Source organism: Galleria mellonella, unplaced genomic scaffold (genome assembly GCF_026898425.1).
Source record: "Galleria mellonella isolate WM207_F2 unplaced genomic scaffold, CSIRO_AGI_GalMel_v1 utg352, whole genome shotgun sequence".
Taxonomy (NCBI): Eukaryota; Metazoa; Arthropoda; class Insecta; order Lepidoptera; family Pyralidae; genus Galleria; species Galleria mellonella.
In genome coordinates this window covers 634,435-659,467 of record NW_026442084.1, presented here as the reverse complement: position 1 = coordinate 659,467, position 25,033 = coordinate 634,435, and the positions used below count along the sequence as shown (strand labels likewise).

Below are 25,033 nucleotides of genomic sequence, written 5' to 3'. Positions count from 1 at the left end.
CAAAAAGCAATTTAAATTTAGAACGTAATCGAACGCGCAACAAAGCGCCCCACTCGAAATCTTAACCCCCCACCTTGAATATCTATCTACGGAAGGTACGGCATACTTTTATTCTTCGTGGGGCAGCCCAGTCCACCCCATTTAAAAGAAGCCATCTTGGGATTGGGTACCGGGGTGCACCCTCAGGGGGCGGGGGGCGACGGGGACCTCGGGGGGAACCACTTTTCTCTCGGCGAAGTGTTGTTTTAATTCTACCAAATATCTTTTCGTGAATACCTCAGGAGAACTTTTGATATAATTTTCTTGGGTAATATTTATACGTTTGAGGTGTAAACTCAGCGTTCGTTACGGCGCCTTGTGAGACGACCTACTAATAATAGAACATATTGGTAATTAAGCGTGTTTTTAAAAGATTAAGTAATAATTTTCTGTTCAGTTAATCTAACTTTGTTTTGATTTTATAAATTCTCGTGTTGTGAGAAATCTTAGGTGCCTTTAGTGTTACGTAAAATAATATATTTTGTGAGATAATGTTTGTTTACATTATACAAAGTACGCAATAAATTATTTGTTATTTCTATGTGTTTAGTGTCTGCTAGCTGTTTACCGCGACTTCATTTCTAAGTTTTTATAGGAATATAGGAAAGGAACCTGTATTCAATATATCCAGATTAGCTAATACAGATTGGCATCATACACAGGACAATGTTATAATAAATTATCTAAAATTTAGCAATATTTGTAGAAATGTACAGTTTTCAACAAGTTTTTACAAGAGATATTATATATTACTTGAAACAATAATAAAATTAGAACGTAAACATGTTTATTATTTTGATTCATATAAATAAAAAAAAAACATTTTGATAGGTTACTTGTGTATTTTAACTGTAAGTGAATTTTAAATAAGGAATATTTAAAAACGATTCTAAACAGCCAGTTACATCAAAGTTTTAAACCCGATTCGAAATTCGAATGCGACCTTTGGATAGCGCGCCACTAGTTGGGCATCGGAATGACACTCGGGTCCACTAGCAGAGAGGTGCGGTCCAGGTAAATTTTAATTTCTATGCAAATGTAAGCTTTCATTCTGGCCTTAATCTACGAGCTTTGAAAGTGACGGTACCAAATCGCTGTTGGAAAACTTAATGAAAATACGACGGGCGCGCTATTCTTAGGTTTTTAGACGTGAGCTCACTTTGAATGGGAGGTTGAGTTCTGAGTTTATTAAGATGTATGCAAAATTGAGGTCAAAACTCAGTGTTTATTTTTTTATAAGTACCCGCTGAGTTTATGATGTACTTATAAAAATATGAATTAATTTTTAATCTATTTTGATAATTATATACACGTCTATAACCTAATTATACAGAGCAAGAAATATTTGATTCATTCGAATTTTTTATGTTCAAATTTAAATTTGCTTGTATGGAATAGATTTCGTTATTTACGCTATTAAAATACCTTCTTATTTGACAAGCCTTAGTTTTCTTAACTAAGGTTTATCAAAGCGGTGGTCATAGCCTGTGATTATGTGATCAAAGTCGTCATAGCCTGTGATTTTGTCCGCTTGTATTATTATCCTATAGATCGTTCTAGGATATAATATTGTGATTGACTAACAGACATTCACACATTATTACTAGCTATACATATATATATATATATATATATATATATATATATATATATATATATATATATATATATATATATATATATATATATATATATATATATACTGAATCTATATTAAATAACACTGTATTTTTTTTTTTATTTATCTTTTAGTGAGGAAAAATAATTGAAATTTGGATAAAATAACGTCCGTCGAGTTAGCTGGTGTATAATATGTCACTAAAAATAGAATTATTTATTTATTTATTTATTCTTTATTGCACAATAAAATTTTGTACAAGTGGCGAGCTTAATGCCATATGGCATTCTCTACCAGCTAACCATTAGGTAAAAACAGAAAGCGTATGAAGGGCAGATGTGGTGAAAAATATGTGACAATTATAGTAACACATTAAGGCAATACACAATATAAATATAATACACACATAAGAAATGCACATATAATACATAAACATTACTTTTAATATATATGGATAAACTAATACATATGAAATATATACATATATATATATATATATATATATATATATATATATATATATATATATATATATATATATACATAAATTAAAACAACGATAAGCATTATGAGATATAATAACTATTGAGTGACCTGTAACTAGCGCTGGTTTTGTTGACTCAACAAATAATTAAAAAGTCTTCTTTTAAAAATATCTTTACTTGATGCTCTGCGTAGATCTACAGGGATTTTATTCCAAAGGCTGATAGCGGTGACAGTAAAAGAATTGGACATAAATCCGGAATGATGTGACGGGGTGATGAGGAGGAGATTATGAGATGACCGAAGATTAAGGGTATGGGAGTCTTTGAGATACTGAAATCTATCTTTCAAATAAGTAGGAGAGGAAGGATCATTGAGGATAGAGAACAGTGTGCAAAGTATACGTAAGTCTTTGCGGTTACGAATGGTCAACCATTTGAGTTGTGAGCGGAAATTAGAAACGTGGTCATACTTACGCAGCCCGAAGATAAAGCGAATGCAGTTGTTAAGCAAACGATCAAGTTTGTTCAACTGTTCTTGCGAGAGGTTAGTAAGACACACGTCGGCATAGTCGAAATGCGGAAGTATTAGGGATTGGACAAGGAGTAATTTAGTGGACGGAGGAAGAAAAAATTTAAAACGATAAAGAGCACGTAAAATGCTTGTAATTTTACGACACATTTCAGCCATTTGGAAATGCCATTTCAGTGATGGGTCGATTAACAGACCCAGGTCTTTGACTTTGGCACTGAATGGGATGACGCTGTTCTCAAAACGCAGAATCAAGTGAGACAAGTTTAATTTGGATAGAAGTTTAGAGCTACCAATAATAATTGCCTGGCATTTAATTGGATTAACTGAAATGCCAAAACGATAGGACCAGTGCGAAATACTTTCCAGATCGGTATTTAGTTTATCTACAGCTTCAAAGATGTTATGTGGATCAGCTTGAGCATAAAGCTGTAAATCGTCTGCATAAAGGTGGTAAAAGCATCTAAGGTGGGAAATAATCAAATTAATAAACAAAGAAAATAAAAGTGGGGAAAGAATACCGCCTTGCGGAACACCAGTTTCTAGTTCACACCAGTCAGAAAGAGTCTGCCCAGAACGTATGGCCTGTTGGCGTCCGCGAAGATACGAAGAGAACCAGCTCAGTACTAACGGAGAAAAATTAAGACGGCAGAGTAACGTTAACAATAAGTCATGGTCGACACAGTTAAAGGCGTTGGAGAAGTCAATTAAAACTAAAATAGTAACGCGTGTGTTCTCCATACCATCACGAAGGTCTTCCGTTACTTTTAATAAAGCTGTCGTAGTACTGTGTCCGGGACGGAAACCAGATTGAAAGGGGCTAAGAAAGTTACATTTTGAAATATAGGTGAATAATTGTTTTTGAATTATATTCTCGAGAACTTTCGAGAGAAATGGCAATATGGAAATAGGTCTAAAATGACTAGAAAGAGTAGGATTAGCGTTTTTAGCAAGGGGAATAACAAATGCTTTTAGCCACAATTTTGGAAAACAGCCAGTAGACAGAGAAGAATTGACAATGTGGGTCAGAATTGGGAGAATAATATCTAATAAAAGAAGGACCATCATTCTACTCACATCGTCATATCCTGTTGCATTTGATTTGATGGATAAAACAGCTTTGCGTACATCGTCATCAGTTACTAAAGAAAAAGTAAAAGAATCCGTGGTAAATGAAGGCATGGATTTAATTTCCTGTAAAGTGGAGGCTTTAACGGCATTATCAAGAGGAGGTATAGAAGAAAAGTACTTATTAAGGTTATTAGGGGAAATATTTGAATTGAAAATAGCTGGGGCTTTCCCAAAGCCCAGAGAGTTCAGGAATTTCCATACATTTGCCGAAGAAGAATTTAAAACATTTTTATGAATATAACGGCGTTTCGCTGCTCTTACCACCTGATTGCAACGATTTCTAGCTCGTTTGAAAAGTTGAAAGGTGATTGTACTTCTTGCTTTTTTATAATTTTTAAAAGCCCGATCACGCTTCGTCATTGCCTTGCGAACATCGTCTGTAATCCACGGTGCAGGAGGTCGACGCAACTTTACAGTACGGATTGGTGCGTGTTTGTCGAATAAGCTTAGAATCTGCGCATTAAAAAGAACAATTTTATCGTCAATGTTGCAAGAGTCTAACAATGGCTTCCAGTCAATAAGTGCAGCGTCTCGACATAATAAGTCGACATCTATTCTGTTAAAATTACGTACGCGCGCGATTGTCGGCTTGGGTTTTAGAGGTTTGATTTTGTAAGATAGAAGCAGTAGGTCGTGACGTGAAAATGCAGGTGCAGAGAATTGGTCGTATTCAATAACATGGTCGATTAAGGAAGTGCAAATAATATCTAACCAGGAGTCGTCAGTATCAGGGTTATAGTGAGTAGGTTTTAATGGTAAAATTGATATATCTGCAGAGTCTAAAATAGATCTAAGTTTGCGTGTTGACGTTGTGTCCTTTAGTAGATTGGTGTTAAAGTCACCCATGATGATAATATGATTATAAGAGCTATTTATAAAATCTATAGCAGTATCAAGATCTCCGAAGTAATCTGTTGAAGGTGGGCAGTAAACTACGCCTATAGCGACTTTTGTGCCCTTAAAATCAATTTCTATAAATAAAAACTCTGCAGTGCTTCTATAATCCGAAGGAGATGACAAAACAACTTTATAAGGTAAGGTGCTACGCAAGTAAATTGCAACTCCTCCTCCACCCTTACTCGTACGATCATTCCTGATCAAGACATAACCTGGAATAGAATATGTTATAGAAGATAATGCAGGTTTCAACCATGATTCAGAAATAAGTAAGGCATGAATATTAGGTTCAGAGAACGCGTCAATTAGGTCAGTATAATGCGCCGGAATACTTTGACAGTTTATATGACATACGTTAAAGAATTTAGAATCTTTTAATCTATTCTGCAGCAAACATCCGATATTATTGTCATTATAAATAGACGAGTTGGAAGATAAAAGTGATGAATTATTACATGTTGAGTGGAATGACTCTTCGTCCGTTATCATTGAGTTATTCAATAGTTAAAATATGTAATTAATAAATTATAAAATATATAAAATAAATTAATATGAATTGTAAATAAAATTAATATATAAATATTTAACAATACGCTTCTACAAGGTTTATTTACCTGCCAGCACACTGTAACAATATTAACAGAAACATATAAAAAATTAAAACAATTCGAACAACAAAAACAAACATGTAAAATGGAATGCACTTATATAAGTAACTTCTTTTTACAGATAGATAATAAAGTGTTCAATATCTGTGGTTTAGCTGGCTGTTAAATCTGGCAGACGTCAAATTACAAAATGAATGTAAACAGATAACAGAAAAGCTAATTTTAAGAGGGTATTTTGATAAAAGATTTACAAGTGCTAAGTGGGTATTGTAAATTTTACATTATGATATGAAATGTTATTACTAAAAATACGAAAATTGACAAAAATCTAACAATTTGATTATCAAATTCACCTTGAAACACACAAGTGGAGACACACATTATATGCAAGTCATTTCTTGGTTATTCTTGCGGTCCGCTGCTTGGGAGCCGCGGTGGTAGATCGGCCGACTGCGGCCACAACTTCAGAAACTGGCGTCGTTGGTGCATCGGCTGCTTTGTACTTGGCAGTCAGGTTTTCCAACTCTTCAATTGTGAAGATTTTGACACGTGATCCGTCTGGGAGCTTCACACTTATAACTCCATCTAACGTCCAAACCCTACGAATTCCGAAATATTTTCGTGCCTCGAGGAACAATGACTGCCGCATTCGTGTCAGATATTCAGATACCAAATAAGGACTGCCCTTAAAAAGAGTTTTCTTTGTCCATATAGTCTGGCGAAGGGACGGGTCTCTAAATTTTATCAGGATCGGACGAGGTCGTCCAGGAGTAGCTGAACCAAGACGATGACACATTTCGAATTTGTCATATGTACAGTCCTGGACCCCTAAATGCTTTGTAATAACTGAGACTGTCACCTCACGAACGTCCTCATCAGCTCTCTCAGTGATTCCCCCCAGCAGTAAGAAATTCTTCCGATGACGGCTTTCTATTGCATCCATACCGACCACAAGATGATTTATCTGCTGCCGCAACAGAGTAAATGTGGAGACAGTTTGATCACGGAAATACTGGAACTCACTACACAGTTGCTTCAAACTCATTTCTCCTGATGGCGAGGCTTTCAGTAGTGCCTCGAAGGCATTGATGCGCTCATTAAAGTTATTCTCTATAGCAGCTTGTGCCTTGAGTACTTCCAAGATGGTTGCCATTGTATATGTGAATCAATAAAATAGAAAAGTAGTAATGGCTACGACAGGTATTTGAATTATAAATATTATTTCATGGGTATGTATATACTAACTATTCACCTTGTATACTATATATTGTGAAGATTTACTATTTTTAAATAATTAAAATTGTAGAGCAACACAAACTCAGCTGTTACTTTTTTAACCGCCTACCCGCGAAAAAAAAAAAAATTATGAATATGAAAATCAATTATAATCCAATAATTTTGTCGTTTCAAAAAAGAAAAACGCTCTCGATTTGGTTGTAAATTTTTTATGTTTGTTATTTTGTAACTCCTTCAGTTATAAACCGATTTAGAAAATTCGTCGATTCGATAGAAAGTTTTTTTTTTAGAAATCAGCTGTGTAGTTTTTAAATATAAATAACTAGGGTTGCCACAATTGTAGTTGGCTTTTTTGTGGAATACAATATTCAATTATTTTTTAAATATTTTTCTATTCTTAAAATACCTTCATGCTTTATTTTTACAACTGATAAGAGTGTTTGCCATATTCTAGTATTTCCCATATAACGAAGACCGAAACCGCAAAACAATGCGTTTCCTTTCATAACGTATAAAATAAAAGTTAGAGGATTTCGAATGTGGTACGTGTAAAATAACCAGAAAGTCGATTACAACTCGGGGAATAATGGACGAAAGAATCCGATGTGGTTACTGTTCAGACGTCCCTTACTATTGGAACAGTATTGTATACTTACGACACCCACGGGAAGAAAGGGGGGGGGGGATTGTTAGTAGTGCAAACTATCAATCGCATTGCTAGCAATGTACTCAGTCAGGTCGACCTCCACGTGGCCCCCCCTGGAAACATCGTGCCGAATTCCAAGTGTATTCACCACGATGGGCTAACTGACCTGTCTTTTTATCCTTAACTGGTATTAACTGTCCACTGATGAACATGGGCCAGTAATTGCCACGTTTGGCAGGTGGCTTGTCAATCGCTATTAGGCTTCGGCGATATTTTAAGAGAAACACTGCTGCTTATTCGTCGACCGTTAAATTTCCTTAGTCGCCTCTTAAGACAACCACGGGAAAGGAAGGGATAGTCCATTCTATACCTGGACCACCTGGCACGTATCACGTATTAATGGGATAAAAAAAAAACAAATTTTGACAGTTTTTACGTGTGTATTTTAAATAAAGAATACATGTTTAAAAATGATTTTAAATAGTCAGTTACATCAAAATTGTAAATCAGATTCGAAATTCGAATGCGATCTTTGGATGACGCGCCACTATTTGGGCATCGGCGCTATCGGTATACGCTAACGGGGTATCAGTGAAGTATAACAGGTGAGGATGTAATCCGGTCAGTAGATTTGTCGTGACAAATTCATCAGGACTTAACCATGATGGTTTCCGGGGGAACCATGTGGAGGTCAACTTGATAAACATTGCTAGCAGTATGGCTGTTTAATCAATACTACTAAAAATTCCTTCTTGTCAATATTATATGACTACATACTAGAGCGAGACTTTATACAGAATTCGTCTGCTTGACTCTGTTCTGTCGCCAGGTATCTATACTTGATAGGTAATGTTTGGTTCGAAGGGAGCTAGGAAGAAAGGTTATGAAGGAATAACGCCCTAGTTGAAAAAATAGCAACACATGAGGGATACCATAGGCATCACTGTGTATACAGTGAAGCCCATCAGCTTGTATACTATTCCAAGTTGTATAAAAAATTAATTGTACCACTTACGAGTCTCAAACAACCTTACAGTTAAATATATGTAAATAATTATAAGAAACAGTTTCTTATAATGCCTCATATCTCTATATGAATTGAACATGAGTAATAAATTTTACTGATTAGTAAAATAATTTTGCAACGTTGTTTCAGAACTGGCGAAGATATCCCCCAGTATACTCACAACAAGAAAATATAGAAGAATCGAGAACATACCTTTTCAAAAAAAGGAACAAAAACAAAAACATTTAACTACTTTTTAAACTTCGAATCGAAATTGGAATTCGAATACCATTAGTTGGTGTAACCGCCAACCCGAAAAGCCAGCGAGATCACGTATACCGATAACATTACCAAGTTTTCACATTAGGAAAACTTTTATTACACTTATCTTGCAAGCGGGAGGCAGGTACTTGCAAAAATGTAGTCAGTTTCAAACTGTACACTGTGAAATACTTCGCGTGAGTGATGCCGGTGACAATTTGAAAATCGAACAGAGTGTAATCGAAATTTGTTCTTTCGTTGAATCTACCATATTTTGAAGGAAATAAAAGAAACTGGTTGTACTTTTTGGATCAATACCATTTTGTAGTTATAAACTTAATATTAATATATTACATGTGAAATACTGAACTATTTATTTAGATAAGTTTTAGTAGATAGTATAATAATAAATAATATAATGCCTTATATTGAATTATATCTATGTAAATTTTAGATATAATAATATATAATGTAACTAATTAATTATGAACATTTTTGTTTTCAAATTTAAACAAGAAGAAATAAATAATTATATATCAACATGTACTATGTTTTATTGATAACTTGTTGTCATCATAAATTATTATGGAATGGAATTACGAAGTAAATTTAATACAAACATATAAAAAACTTAGTTTTACAATGATGAAAAGATATTTATTTTTTGTTTACTAGTCACAGTAGTATATATATATATATATATACACATTAAGTCAGTTTTTTGTACCAATAACTTTTTTGTGATAAAGAATGAATATTAACATATCTATTATCATTTCAAATTTTATACAAAAAAGAAAACAAACGAAATCTACTAATTTAAAATAATTAATAATCATTTATCAAATATAAAATGAAAATAGCCAACTCCATGTCAGTGATTAAAGTAATTATACCCCAAAATACCTAATACAGCCCACCCTCGATACGTAGCTGGAAACTAAGCCGGTATAGATATAGAATCAGAACAAATGACCGAGGCTAAGTACGGAGCGAGTTTACGACAATGCCTATAAGAAAGTGGCGTCGCGTTATAAAATTTGCATTCGGCGGGCGGGTAATGCAGGCTGGGGGTAGCTCGCCAATGTAGAGATGGCTTCTCTATTAGTTTATTTTAATAATTATTAAAATTTCTTTTAAATACACTATCGGACCTTGATTACCATCAGATCAGCAGGAGTTGCCACGCTTAGCAGGTGGATTAGCAACCGCAGTCACGCTTTAGAGATATTTAAAGAGGGAACGCTGCTGCCTACCCCTCGCCCTACCTTAGTCGGTTCTTACGATACCCACGGGATAGAAAGGGGTGGCCTATTCTATGCCGGGACCACACGACCACTATCCGTATTTTAGTCACACATTTTTAATTCTTTAGATTTTGGAAGGACGTGCCGTGTTATCGTCGACAAGGTATATCAAAATCTACATCGAGTCTCTGCTACCAATCAGCTATACTTACATAGCTGAAATTTGGTTTGAGGTATGCATTTTCATAGTCGTACCGCTCGTCATCGGCAGGGAATCCATCCGTATACAATAGAACCACAATGTTCACGCACAGTGCAGTTTCAGAGAAGTTTCTTTCCGTGAACATTCAGGTTGTGGATTAAACTAACTGCTTCAAAGAGGTATTTTTCTAAACTGTCGGCAATACTCGCATGGCATCGTTCGTGTTACAGGCGTCCATAGGCTACGGTAATCTTGTTTACCATCAGATGGGCCGTATGCTTGTTTGCCACCTCAGTGGTATAAAAAAAAGCCTATGTTCACCAATGGACAGTTAACGGCCGATATAATGATGATGACTTATAAAAAGGTTATTCTGATAACGGGCCATTGTCCATTAAACAAACATTTATACACAATAGGAGCCCCAGACAGCCCTCTATGTCGAGACTGTTTCGACGCCGATGGCATCGTTCGTGTTAACAGGCGTCCATAGGCTACGGTGAATCTTGTTTTTCACCTGTGCGCCTCCAACTTCAGCAATACCAAAATGAGGTAATCTTTTATTATGATTCTTGTAATTATGATAAGCGTGCGCAATACCGAGGTTGCGCGACCGACCCTGAAGAAACCTCTTTACCACTCTTTAGAAGAACCCCATGCTGTAGTCTCTTGGAAAAACCTCTGCCTCCTCTATAAAGGATTTTGCCAGTAATTGCCACGCTTGGCAGGCGGATTGGCAACCGCAGTTAGACTTTGATAATGTTTCAAAAGGGACGCTTCTGCCTATCCCTCGACTATTAAGTTCCCTTAGTAGCACATTAGATTTCTTACGACATCCACAGGAAAGGAAGCGATAGCCCATTCTATGTCAAAACCACACGGCGATTTTATAAGTAGATATTAAAAAGATGTAAAAGCACACTCCATATTGGCACTCCAGTGGGGGGAGTTGTCCAACCTCTCACGGAGGCGACTGGGGGGGTGGGTATAACAGGAAAAAGGAGGGTAGGAAAATTTCCATTTTCTTACGTCTTTCCAACGCCCGCTCTGCAGCAGTTTTTGATTAACGGACGGTAAGGGGCGAAATTTCATTATGTATTCATCCCCCCGAAGGCTTATTTACTTGCGGTGGGGGTGTTATTGTTGTGGTTGAAATTTTCGGTTTTGTAAAGTTTTTCTTAGATATATAAAACAAATGCAAGGCTTGTTAGTAACAATGGGGACTGGCAGCCCCATTGATCGCATTAATAATGTACCCTGTCAGGTCAAGCTTCAAGTGAAATTACTGGAAACTGTTATGATTAATTCCTGGTGAATAAGTTACGATTGGTTAACCGATTTGACTTCATCCTCACGTATCACCCCTCACTGGTGCCCCGCCAGTGTATACAAATAGCATAGGCGGGGTTATTATTCCATTATCATTAATTTAAAAAAAAACTATATACACATATACAAGTACATATCCGTCACACTTGTCTCCCATTGAGGTAGACAGAAACAATGGTACGCCAAATGCTTCGATTCGAACAGATCTCGCTTCGCTTCCTCTGGATTCATCAATCTTTTCATACGCGCTCGCTGTTTACATGTACTTTTAAGTTTACCCTTTAACACGTCGCCTATTTAGTTTCAGACGTTTCCTTAGTATTCCAGTAGGAGGCCCAAAATTTTTTTAATATTTTTAAATCCGTTTCTTTGGTAAAAATGTTAAGATACTCTCTTAAAAAGATGCTAAAAATTTTAATAATTTGACCCTGTATAGATATTATTTTATTTATTTAAATAACTTTATTGACCAAAGGAAAATATGGTACAAAAGGTGGATTTAATGTTAGTAGCATTCTCTACCAGTCAACCTTTTGGGATGAACTGTGAATCACGAACGCGGTACTTCATTATTGGGATAGGTAAGGTAAAATAGTAACTAATGATGTATACTTATACATAGAAAGTTATATATATATTTATACAACTTAGAATGGCAAACAAGCTGACGGCCCACCTAATGGAAAGTGGTAACCGTCGCCTATAGACATAAGCAGTACCATGGACATAACAGAGTATACTGTTTCGCCCATGATACCCCCCATGCGTTGCCATTCCTGAGGACTCAGGTGATATTCCTTTGTACCCAGTAAATTCACGCCATATCTCACCCTTTAAACCGAACCACAGCCATGCAAACACAACTGCTTCACGGTTGAAACACGAATGGGACAGAGGTACCCAAGCAATCGACTTTTGTACAAAGTCTCCCTCTGGTAATAGTATAAACAACATAATATGATGATTATAATATACATACGTAAATATGTTGTACGCTCGTAGTGGATAGACTGTGTTTTTTTTAATGGATGGCCATGGAATGATAACCCCGCCTATATTAACTGTAGCGGGGCACCAGTAAGGAATGACAGGCGACAATGAAATCACAGGTGAGTAAGCCCATCGTAATGAATACATCTGGAATTCAACGCAATGGTTTCCAGGGAGGACTGCGTGGAAGTCTACGTAGTAGTCCGCATTACTAAAAATCCTTATCCTCAGACTGTGTTGTGCGCTATATTTTTTTTTTATTAAATGAAAATGGAATGGTAACCCCGCCTGCGCTAATGGGATACACTGGCGGAGCACCAGTGAAGGGTGATAGATGAGAATGAAAACAGGTCAGATAGCCCATCATGATGAATTCATCTGGAATTAACCATGATAGTTTCCAGGGGGAACCGCGAGGAGGTCATCCTGGTTGGGTATATTGCTAGCAATGGGATTCTTAGTCTCCATTACTAACAATCCCTTTCCCTCCCTGTACATTATATTACCTATGTAGATAATATGGCGTACAAATGTGTGGAAAATATTGAATTTTTTATATTCCATTAAGGTTCATTCATTTATTATATTCCATTAAGTGGACCATCGCTTCATTCGTCATTCAGTGTCAGATCCGTGTGGTCCCAGCATAGAATATGGTGGAGTGATTAACAGCAACGTCCCTCTTAAAACTTCTCCAAAGCCTAACTGCGGCTGCCAATACGCCTGCCAAGCGTGACAACAACTGGCAAAACCTCCTTAAGGAAGGCTTATGTTCAGCAGTGGACAGTTAAAGGCTGAGATGATGATGACGATGAATGTATACCTACTTGATATAAAAGTAGTATTAAGACTGTCATTTTAAGGTTTAAGCTGTGATACTTGATTAATAGAATTAAAAAATATTGGCACCAATTTAAAGCAAGTAAAGTCGAAATAAAGTCCATTTTATCTTTTCTATTTTTTCCCCTTTCTTTTATTTAAATATTTTTTTAATACATACTTTAAGAGATATGAAATTACATGGTGCTCTGCTTATATTAAGAAATATTGTTATGTTTATATGAAAATCAAAACTTCATTTTATGTTATCAGATGGCGGTATAGTTTATTCTAGTTGGAATGCGGATCTAGTACCTATTTAGAATAAATTACTGATAATTTAAGATTACAATGTGTCAATGAAGATTGAATTTCCGAAACTATCCGCTAGAGGCGCAATTAAGTTTTTGATCCAAAATTATAGTGATGTAATCTTTGCACAACTCACACTAGGGACTCGGAATGGTTAGTGTGAGTTGTATAAATATTTACATTAAAGCCGCATTTATGTTTACGTTGCTAAGTTTATATGGATACCTGAGTTTCCGAAACTATCCGCCAGAGGGGCAGCAAATTTTTCAATACAAAATTGTAAATGTAAACAGTTACAGGTAACGCAATCTTTGTATAACTCACACTAGACATTGTCATTAAAGTAATAAATATGGACCCAACGTAGAATTTAAACTTTTATTGAGGAATTTCTATACAAGTCATAGTGATAATGTTGATTCGAAAAAAAAAAATTGCATAAGTGGCGAAATAAGTTGCTTAAAGAATGAAACCGTTAGAGAAGATAGATTTGTGAGTAGTAAGTGGCGACCCGTATAAGCAATTATTATATAACACGACTCTCAACAAAAAATTCTAACTTTTTGGTGATAGTATAAACTGTTAACAAAATAAATTAGTACAAGAGAGCAATGAACTTGCTATGTTTTTATAATAATAGCACATGGCCTATTTAAAGGGCAATTGTCTTATTTGTATTTAAGTATTTATTTAGGTATATGAGATACTTGCATAGACTTAGTTTCTGATCATTAATCCTTGTGTAAAGCAAAATACTTATTACTTTGTTTAAATGTACTTCTGTATGATAAATTTTAGAATCACACGGCAATAACTTGCCATTCAACGACAGGTGGCGCTAAAACGAACCCGAATTTCTGGATTTATAACTAAAAATATAATTGTATAATATTTTTTATACAATCCCATTTAATGCTTGTTCGATATTAATAAATTTTATTTAATATTAAACTAATTACGCATGTTATGTTGATCTTATAAGTTAAGTTTAGTAGTTTACTAGTTAGGTTTTAGTTCCAAGAATAGCCACTAGGAGAATAAGTAAACAACTATTTTAGTGCAGTTTAATGAACACAGATGTCGGTAGTGATAGTGATTATTTTTGTAGTCTATAATAATATTATTAACATCTTGTAACTCTTAAAAAAGTATACTTATGTTATATTTTATGATTTGTTCAAAAAAGATCCTTTTTTATTTTTATAAATAGGGCTAACCAAAGTAAAAAATGCGATTACCAACCCGATTGCCAAACGTGGCAACTACTGGCAAAACCCCCCTATAGGGGAAGGCCCATATTCAGCAGTGGATAGTTAACTTCTGATATGATGATCATGAAACTAAAGAAAAAAAAGAAGAAAGTCGTGCAACATATAGAAAAAAATTGAAGAAAAAATATTGCTTTTGTATGTTAGTTAAAATTAACATTTTGTTTAATTTTCCGTCTATATTAATCATAGAATACATGTTAATATAATTAAAAATTAGCACTTAATCAAATTTTGAATTGCATGAAAATTGTAGACAAAGGTAAGCAATTTGGTGATAAAGTAGGCTTGCCATCGATATACAGGAAATTCAAGATACACAATTCGAGAACCGCAAAAGCGGCATTAAAATCTATGCGCAAACTTACAAATCAATTATTTATTTATTTATTAAACTTTAATTTACCTAGAAAGTATAAATGGTGGACTTAACACCATATGGCGTCATCTACCGTAGACAGAAATAACAGACACAATAATTGATAGTGCATCGTAATGTACAATATTATATTAAAAAAGTTATTCAAAGATAACATACATAATATAATCATATTACCTACATAATACACATATATTTTACAGAGGGAGACTTTGTACAAAAGTCGATTGCTTGGGTACCTCTGTCCCATTCGTGTTTCAACCGTGAAGCAGTTTTGTTTGCATGATTGTGTTTCGGTTTGAAGGGTGGGATATGTCGTGAATTTACATTGTACAGAGGAATAACACCTGAGTCCTCAGGAATGGCAACGCATGGGGGCTATCATGGGCAAAACAGTACACTCTGTTATGTCCATGGTACTGCTCATGTCTATAGGCGACGGTTACCACTTTCCATCAGGTGGGCCGTCAGCTTGTTTGCCATTCTAAGTTGTATAAAAAACAAAACACATTATATATACATATATGTATTATAATAATACATTAATATCGGATGAACAACTACTTAGATACAAGGGAAATACCAGCATCAGACAAAGCAATTTACAAGTATGATTCGTAAATATTTGTCAATATATGTCTATAGGGAGGAAAAGGGGTTGTTAGTGATAAGATTTAACAGTCCCATTGCTAGCAATACACCCTATCAGGTCGACCTGCACGCGGTTCCCCCTGGAAACCATAGTGGTTAATTCTTGTTCAATTGGTTACTAGCGCAGGCGGGGTTATATTTATTTATTATATATATACCTATATCGATACCTTCTGTTTTTAAATAAATATAACTTTTGTTCAGGTATGTGTATCTTGAGATTTTTTATATCGATGCCACACTCGCCATCCTATCACCGAATACGTCAAACAAGCACATATTAAAAAATCAATTTCACGTCGAATTATTTTCACTAATCAACTCGTGCGCAGTTATTGTAACGTTCCAGTGAGGAACGCGTGCCTGTAACAATGGTCAAAGTTTTTGTTGTTTTTATTTGCGTATTTTACTACATCCTGCCAGCATATCAAGATAGTAAGTTATTGTAAAATATTATATTATTTATTAGAGAGAAAGTTTTAGATGATTCCAAAATAAAAAAAAAAAAAAAAAAAAAAAATTAATGGATAATTCTATAAAAAGAACGACTAAGTCGCCTGCAGTCCATTGACTCAAACTAATAGATTTATTTAATTCACAGGAAAACTTTTGAGAAATATTTTTTAACCAATGCAAATGGAATGGTAACCCTGTTTGCTAAATCAGTATGAAATGCTAGCCAGAGGTATCAATGAGAGATGATAGATGACGATGAAATAATATCCGTTGGGTCATCATGATGAATTCATCACGAATTAACAATATTCTTTATTGAATTAAAACATACAGTAATAATAACAATTAGAAACAATGTGAGCAAAGGTGAACGTATCTCTAAAAGAGATCACTTCCAGTTATCCTAGCAAAGTGTACAGCGTGGTTTCAGAGATGTTTCCTCCCACGAACACTCAGGTTATGGAATGAGCTCCCTGCCGAGGTTTTCCCAAGAGACTACAGCGTGGGGTACTTTAAAAGGGGGGTAAAGAGGTTTCTTCAGGGTCGGCAACGCGCGCGTAATACCTCTGGTATTGCAGGCGTTCATAGGTTACGGTAACCGCTTACCATCAGGTGGGCCGTATGCTTGTTTGCCACCTCAGTGGTATAAAAAAAGTGGCATAGGAAGTATGTGTAGTGAATGGGCAGCAGTAGCCAACCAGCTTGTCAAGCGTGATAAGTACTAGCACAATCAGGCCTATGTTCAGCGGTAGAATTAAAGATCAATATCGTGATGATGAAATCTAATGGTTTTACCACTTCAGTCTGCTATCATTTTTGTTACCAAAAGCTTTCATTATTGGCTATGCATCAATGTTATTGGAAATTCGTGTTACAGCAGCCTAGAACAGGCAATATCTTTGTTAGCTTTTTTTTATATATAACTTAAAATGGCAAATAAGCTGACAACCCTCCTGATGGAAAGTGGTAACCGTCGTCTATAGACATGTGCAGTACTATGGACATAACAGAGTATAGTGTTGCCCCCATGATACCCCCCATGCGTTGCCATTCCCGAGGACTCAGGTGTTATTTCTCCGTACCCAGTAAATTCATGGCATATCCCACTCTTCTTCTTCAACGGAAACACAGCCATGCAAACACAACTGCTTTACGGTTGAAACATGAATGGGACAGAGGTACCCAAGCAATCGACTTTTGTACAAAGTAAACATAAAAACATACAAAACATAAAAACGATAATATTTTTCTAGTAATTTTTCAATTCGGTCGAATTGAGACTCTCCTCCGTTTTCAAAGCCGGTTTAGTATTGAACAATGATATCGATCTGTCGAGTTATTTGGGTATTTGCCAACTAGCAATAAAATATCTCAGTATAATATTTATTCTTATTGCACACTTTGCAGAATATGACGTTATAATAATTCCAGTACCGAAACAACCAAATGTTCCTCTAAGATCAAAGAAAGTTCTCGAAGTGAGTGTACCGAAAAGGTTGTTATTAAAAAATCCATTCAGAAAAGACGATTTCTACAAACTTGATATTGAGAACTACGATGCACCTACAGAATTACCTGATATTGATAACTTCGATTATACAAAGGATCGAGACGAACATCCGAAAAGGATTGGTGATTATGACGAAAATTCTAATGAAATGCAAAAATCAGTATACGGCGAAGATAAAATTGTTGGCGGGTTTGAAGTTGATATCAATTTGTATCCGTATCATGTAGCTTATGGTACTAATTGTGGTGGAGCTATAATTGACAAGAAATGGGTGATCACTGCTGGACATTGTGGGTAAGTATAATAACTGTTTTCTATTAATCATTAATAGGTTATCAATAATAGGATATAAATATAAGAAGTTGTCAAGATAAAGTAAGGTTACAATGATATTAGATATAAAAAAATGAGAGATAGAGAGCTAAAGATAGAAAAGAAAAAGATAAAGATAGATATAAATTATAATCTTTGTATATCATACGCCTCGTAACAGAAAATTTCTAGAAGTCTAGAAATGGCTGTTGAAAAAAGAATGTGGATCCTTAAAAAGAGGAGAATGTTTTTTAACTGGCAACGAATTTTATATGATTTATGTTTTGTTGAAAAAAAAAATTTTTTGTAAAAGAGCTTTTTATCAACGTTTTACATTGAAAAGGATTGCTCGTATTTTGCATGCATTGTGCAAGTAGTTGCATTTTGCGTTTTTTCTTTTACATTGCAAGGAACTCGGAACTAATATTAATAGTCTATGAGAGGCCAATAATAATGATAATATGGATAATGTGATAGCTGAAATTATGAGGATAATAATAAAATTTAAACCGAAAATATAACTAAAATGTATGAGTTATACTAACAACTATTTTTTATGTACATACATTGATAATTATGATTAATTAAGTTAATATTATTTAAATTTCAAAGCAAGAAGCCATATGTAAGAATAGGGTCTAAATATTTGAACCAGGGGAGGAAAGTGATGGTAAAACATAATCACGTACACCCTATATGGGGGAAGAAGGTGAAGGAGCATCCATTCGACTACGACTTCCAACTCCTGGAGTTGAATGAAAACTTGAAATTCGATGAGAATGTCCAACCAGTCAAGATAGCGCATATCGAGGATATGGTAATTGGAAAGGTGGTGACTGTAACTGGCTGGGGGAATACAGAGGAAAATGTGAGTTCAATATTTTTTTTTTTTGTTTTTAAGAATTACAAACAAGTTGAAATTTCACCTGATGGGAAGTGGTAACTGTTACATTTAGACCATGGATATTAAAATTGAAGGTTAATGTAACATCAATTTTCTCTAAGATCCAAAACAATTTTTAAACCTATATACTAAACTGGTCCCGAAACCACGAAAACGATTTTTAAACCTTCTATTTACTAAACTGGTCCCAAAATCATGCAAACTACATGAAAAATTAATTATTTTTGTACTTTGATATACTTTTTTGGGGAGAGTAGTTTAGTTGCATGAATATCTTCAGTCATGCAAGGATTTTGGATTGCAAGAAACAATCACAGTGAATCAGGACCATTCCTTATGACTGTCATTAAGTAATCTCTATATTCAATAAAAGACTGTGTTTCTCAAACGTTGATAAACTTGATATCCTTTCTGCTACAATTACTGATGCTTCTTTTCAAAATATATTATCGATTTTTTTTTTATTTAGAGATAGAATTGCATTTGATCTTGTCCCGATTGTGAGTGATGATAAGATCTATGTAGGTAACTTATTCATTATAATAATGATTTATTTGCATTAAAAACTTACAGAAACTTAAGTTTAAAGTACGAAAATATAGAGCTATGTTCCATTTAATTTCCATTTGTTTAATCTTGTACAGTTTAATCATGCAACCGCGAGAATCACGCGCAGGGCTCCTTAAACGGGATTGTAAATTAAAAAGCCATCGGTTACGCCTCAGACACATTTCCATTAACCTATATGAATGTAGCTTATTATGGTTAATCTATTGCATCTCTAGATTGAATTTGAATAAACATTTTCTTCTGCGGCGTGAACACACTGGGAGCGAGTTTTCTGTCTAAGTTCCTAAGTAGTAAACGGAGAAGCAATATTGTACTAGCTTTATCCCGCAGTTCGAGCTACGTGAATTAGTACATAAAGTGTTATATGTTAAGGATTTAATATATCTACTCAATGAGTCAATTCACCATTGGGGGAAAGGGATTGTTAGTAATGGGGTACATCTCCATTACTAGCAATGTACCCTATCAAGTCGATCTCCACCCGGTTCCCCCTAGAAACCATCGTGGTTAATTCTCGTGGAATTCTTCACGATGGGCTAACTTACCTGCTTTCATCCGCACCTATCACCTCTCACTGGTATCCCGCCAGTGTATACCGATAGCGCAGGCGGGGTTACCTTTCCATTTTCACCCGTTAAAGAAAAGTTCACCACTGCCTTTTTTCATTGTACTGCCACAGAGTTTCGCAGGGCGGTAACAAATTGCGCAGAATTGCATTATTAATGTTTGTTTTTATAGTATAGTTAGAAATTTTTATTATTTATTTTTTCCATTAATTTATTATTGTAATTATCTATTTTTGGTTTATGGTAAGTGCATTAGTAAATTTGTAAAGCTTACCAAAAATATGCATATATGTTATAAATAAATAACCTACCGTTGTACCAAAATTCAATTTTATTCGGTAGTTTTTCCATGAAATGGTAACATTTATTCAGCTTTACAAACTTTCGCTAATTTATACAAAATTTTCTATTCTTAACCTGACTCCTAATATAAATGCGAAAATAAATCTACTCTTGTTACTTATTGGTACCAACAATGGGTTATTATGGTACCAATAAGTATGTACTTTGAACTTACTGTACTGTACTTTGAAATTTGGTATGTACGTATTATATAGGATGGAAAATATAGGTTACTTATTATTCTGGTCAAATATATCGCGATCACGGTAAAAACTAGTGCAAATACTTCGTTACCCCATTATTCTTATACAATATTATACTTCGATTCGTGTGGTCTCTAAATAGAATAGACGTAGATGTAAAAACCGAATGAAAGAACTTGATGCTAGAGGGATGGGCAGCTACGTCCCTTTTAAAACATCTCTAAAAGCCTAACTACGGTTGCCAACCTCGTTTGCCAAACGTGGCAACTACTGGCAAAACTTCCTTTAAGGGAAAAAAATATGTTCAGCAGTGGACAGTTAACGGCTGAAATAATTATTATACTTCGATTGTAAAAAGAATGACTAAAATCGTTTTAAAATTGGTAAATATATCGCATAACATGCATTCAAAAGGAAAACTTCAAAAAAAGAGATACCACCTCGTCCTTTTTAGAAGGAGTTGAGTTGATGAAAGTACCAATTGAAAAGGAGTTTCCGAACTAACCTTACATCTTTTTCTTTTCCCTTTAAAATATGCTTACAGACGAGTGATTACGTTAGTCAAGACCCAGCATTACGATTACTGGTCATTAATTTCAAAATAATTTACATTTGTTGTCTCGTCGTGGACACAATGAAATTTATTTTAGAATAAACTCTGGTTGATCAAAATGCGTTTTATTAGAAATAAATGTTAACAATAATGTTCTGAATGGTGTTACAACTATCCAAGTGAAAACAAGATGGCCCCGTGCCAGAAATACAACAGTGGACGGTAGGACAATAATAAAAAAGGAAACGCCTGCTCGAACAGGCCGAGCACGCAATTACGAAATTGTCATTAACAGTAATAATATAATTGTTTTTACATGTATTTATGGGACCGCCGATCAGCCAGCCAAATACAGAATTACGAAGTTTTGGTTTGTTTGGACCTAAGGAAGTCTGCTCAGATAGTATAATGTCCCAAAAGAGGTCAGCACCTATCAACATATCGATAGGACCTGGTTGGTCAAATGTTGGGTCCGCTAACATAATCTGTTTGGGTAAATTTAAATTTACACAAAATTGTGGTAAACTTCCTGTAAGTCTATCAAGAACGAAGCAATTTAATTTAAATTTACTTTTATTATTTAGAGATTGTATTTGTACCATAGAACTTTCAGTTATATTATTGTTAACATTTATTTCTAATAAAACGCATTTTGATCAACCAGAGTTTATTCTAAAATAAATTTCATTGTGTCCACGACGAGACATTTGTTATTATAATATTATAATTATTATGGTATTCACAAATTCCTACACGAACTAATAATAATTAACGAAACCATTCTAAGGAGTGTTACTACTTAACAATCCTTATAAATTTATTATAAATGTGAAAGTGACTTTCAAGTAATCGTCATGAAAATTGGTATACATTGGTATAAAGAGTGGGTAATATATATATCTATATATTTATTTACCAGAGGGAGACTGTATAAAAGTCGATTGCTTGGGTACCTCTGTCCCATTCGTGTTTCAATCGTGTTGCATGGCTGTGTTTCGATTTGAAGGGTGGAATATGGCGTGAATTTACTGGGTATAGAAGAATAACACCTGAGTCCTCAGAATGGCAACGCATGGGGGGTATCATGAGAAACAATAATCTGTTATGTCCATTTGCATACTTTTTACACTTGTACTTGTCACTATACTATATAAATATATTCTAATTCCAGGGTCCATACTCCAACGTACTCAGAGCAGTGAGGGTACCAATAATATCGAAGGAGAATTGTCAAAATGTACCCTTCCCCTATTTTAGAGGTAGCCTTACTGCTAGAATGTTCTGTGCCGGCTTCTCTGAAGGGAAGAAAGATGCTTGTCAGGTAACAAATATATAAGGGTTATTTTTTTTATTATAAATATATTTATTTCCACTAATTTTGTTTACTGCATCATTACGTACGTCATGCTTATTTCTGGAAACTCATTTTAATTAAGTTTTGTAAATGGGTATTGTTTCTGTAACTTGAGAGATAGGATAGTTTTTATTTCGTTTAGAAAAAAATGTCAGTAGATGGCGCTAGGTAGCCAAAGTAAGTTTGCTGGGTCAGGTTCTTAAATATATTATTAATTTAATCTAAATATACCTCGTATAATAATATAATACCAGAGGGAGACTTTGTACAAAAGTCGATTGCTTGGGTACCTCTGTCCCATTCGTGTTTCAACCGTGAAGCAGTTGTGTTTGCATGGCTATGTTTCGGTCTGAAGGGTGTCATATGGCCGTGAATTTACTGGGTACAGAGAATAACACTCCACAGTCCTCAGGAATGGCAACGCATGAACTATCATGGGAAACACAACTTTCTAACAGGTGGGCCGTCAAGCAAATGACTTTGCCATTCATATAATTTATCTTAAAAAAAATATCTGTACGTACTTCGCTAAATAGAAGAATTGTAGAAGTATACAAAACAAAATCAATTTGTTAATTTAATTTGATTTATATAGAATAATGTAACCATATTCCAGGGTGACTCCGGTGGTCCAGCAGTAGCTCATGACAGGATATTGGGGATGGTCTCCTTCGGGTACGGGTGCGCAACTCCAGGATCTTATGGTGTGTACAGCAAGATCGCCAAGGTGAGACCATGGATCGAGCAGACCACCAAAATAAAGTTCGATTAAATATATATATATATATATATATACATATTTTTGAAATATTTTTCGGAATTTTATTTAACTGTAATTGTAATGAAAAATATTGTTTATTGCTTATGGTTTTATTTTCCTTTTTATTATTTAAATTTCTTACTAATATTATAAATATGAATGTGTAATGTATTGTTTGTTTTTAACCTCTCGCTTTAACGGCTTAACCGGTTGTTATGAAATGTGGTATATACATACTATATGATTTGAAGAAAATGAGCTACTTTTAATGAATGAATGAGTATACTTTATTTGCATTATACAATATAGGGAATAAGCAAGACAATTTACAAACACAACGATACAGTTGTATAAGTACAGTATGGCGATATTAACCTGGTAAATAATAATATATTATTTTACATATTTAACTCTTTATCGCACTAGAAACATTAAAAATATATAATGACAATTGAACAATTCAAGTGAAATACAGTAGCATGAAGTACAGGTTAAAATATACATATAAAGGTACAAAAGGCGGTCTTATAGCTAGGGCAATCTCTTACAGATAACCTTTGGTATATGATATTACATTGAGAAACTGGAAAGCTCACAGAAAGCTCACTTAGTAAATTAAATAAATAAATATCCCATTTATAGGGACGAAGTAGCGGGTGAAACTAGTAGCCTTATAAATGTACTAAAGGCGATAGGCTGAATACTGAAACAATTTTAAATGTCCCACTGTAATATGTACATTGTGTAAATACAAATAAGTTGTCGTTTATATATATATATATATATATATATATATATATATATGGCCTTGTTTAGTTCAATCATTCAGATACATAGGTAGATAGGGGAAAGGGATTATTAATAATGGGGTCAAATAGCCCCATTACTAGCAATATACCCTGTCAGGTCGACCTCCACGTGGTTCCCCCTGGAAACCATCGTGGCTAATTCTAATTGAATTCGTCAGGATGGGCTAAATGACCTGCTTTCATCCTTATTAGTCATCTATGACTGGTGCCCCGCCAGTTTATTCCGATAGCGCCCATTAAAAAAAAATAGGTAGATAATAATACTGGCAACTGAGATGTGTTGCCATGGTGACAAAAAATAACAAAAAAAGTTTACTCTCATTAAAAATTCAATAAAATCATCTACCAGAATTAAGCTCAATTAAAATAATCAAATAGCTCCTCAAGATCCCTGTTCAGGATTGAAAAAGATCTATATTTAAGGAAACATTTGTATGGAATAGTAAAAATAGTTTATTGGCAGCTCACGTGTGGTTTTGCTCATACGTTCGGTTCCCCACAATTGCGAACATTCACGCGGTAGCCCCTTATCATTCAGATCATCTGGTGCATTCGATTCTGATTGTCACATTCGCTGCGACCAAAAACCCTATTTTCAATTGACTTCAAAAAGACGGAGTTTCACAATTCGGTTGTTTTTTTTAATGTTTGTTACCTCGTGACTCCATCAGTTGTAAACCAATTTGGAAAATTATTATATATATATATATATATATATATTATATATATATATATATTATATATATATATTATATATCTGAGAGCTTTTATATATTTTTGAATATATATATATATATATATATATATATATATATATATATATATATATATATATATATTTATATATATATATTACAACTTAGAATGGCACACAAACTGACGACTCACCGGATGGAAAGATAAGCCTCTTATTTGGGGGGATTTAGCCAGTAGTTGCCATGCTTGGCAGGCGGATTAGCAACCGCAGTTAGGCTTTAGAGGTGTTTTAAGAGGGACGCTGCTGTTCATTCCTCGCCTTCCCTTAGTATACCCACTTGAAAG

General features: G+C 34.6%; 1 protein-coding gene across 1 annotated transcript; it reads left to right on the top strand.

Annotated features, from left to right (window-relative positions):
* The first annotated feature begins 15,938 nt into the window (after positions 1 to 15,938).
* LOC113522420 (trypsin-1-like) lies at positions 15,939 to 23,296 on the top strand. Its single transcript, XM_052897053.1, has 5 exons — positions 15,939 to 16,088; positions 17,517 to 17,913; positions 18,544 to 18,799; positions 22,241 to 22,390; positions 23,040 to 23,296. The coding sequence occupies exons 1-5, from the start codon at positions 16,025 to 16,027 to the stop codon at positions 23,193 to 23,195; spliced, it is 1,023 nt and encodes a 340-aa protein (XP_052753013.1). The 5' UTR covers positions 15,939 to 16,024; the 3' UTR covers positions 23,196 to 23,296.
* The last annotated feature ends 1,737 nt before the right edge of the window (positions 23,297 to 25,033 follow it).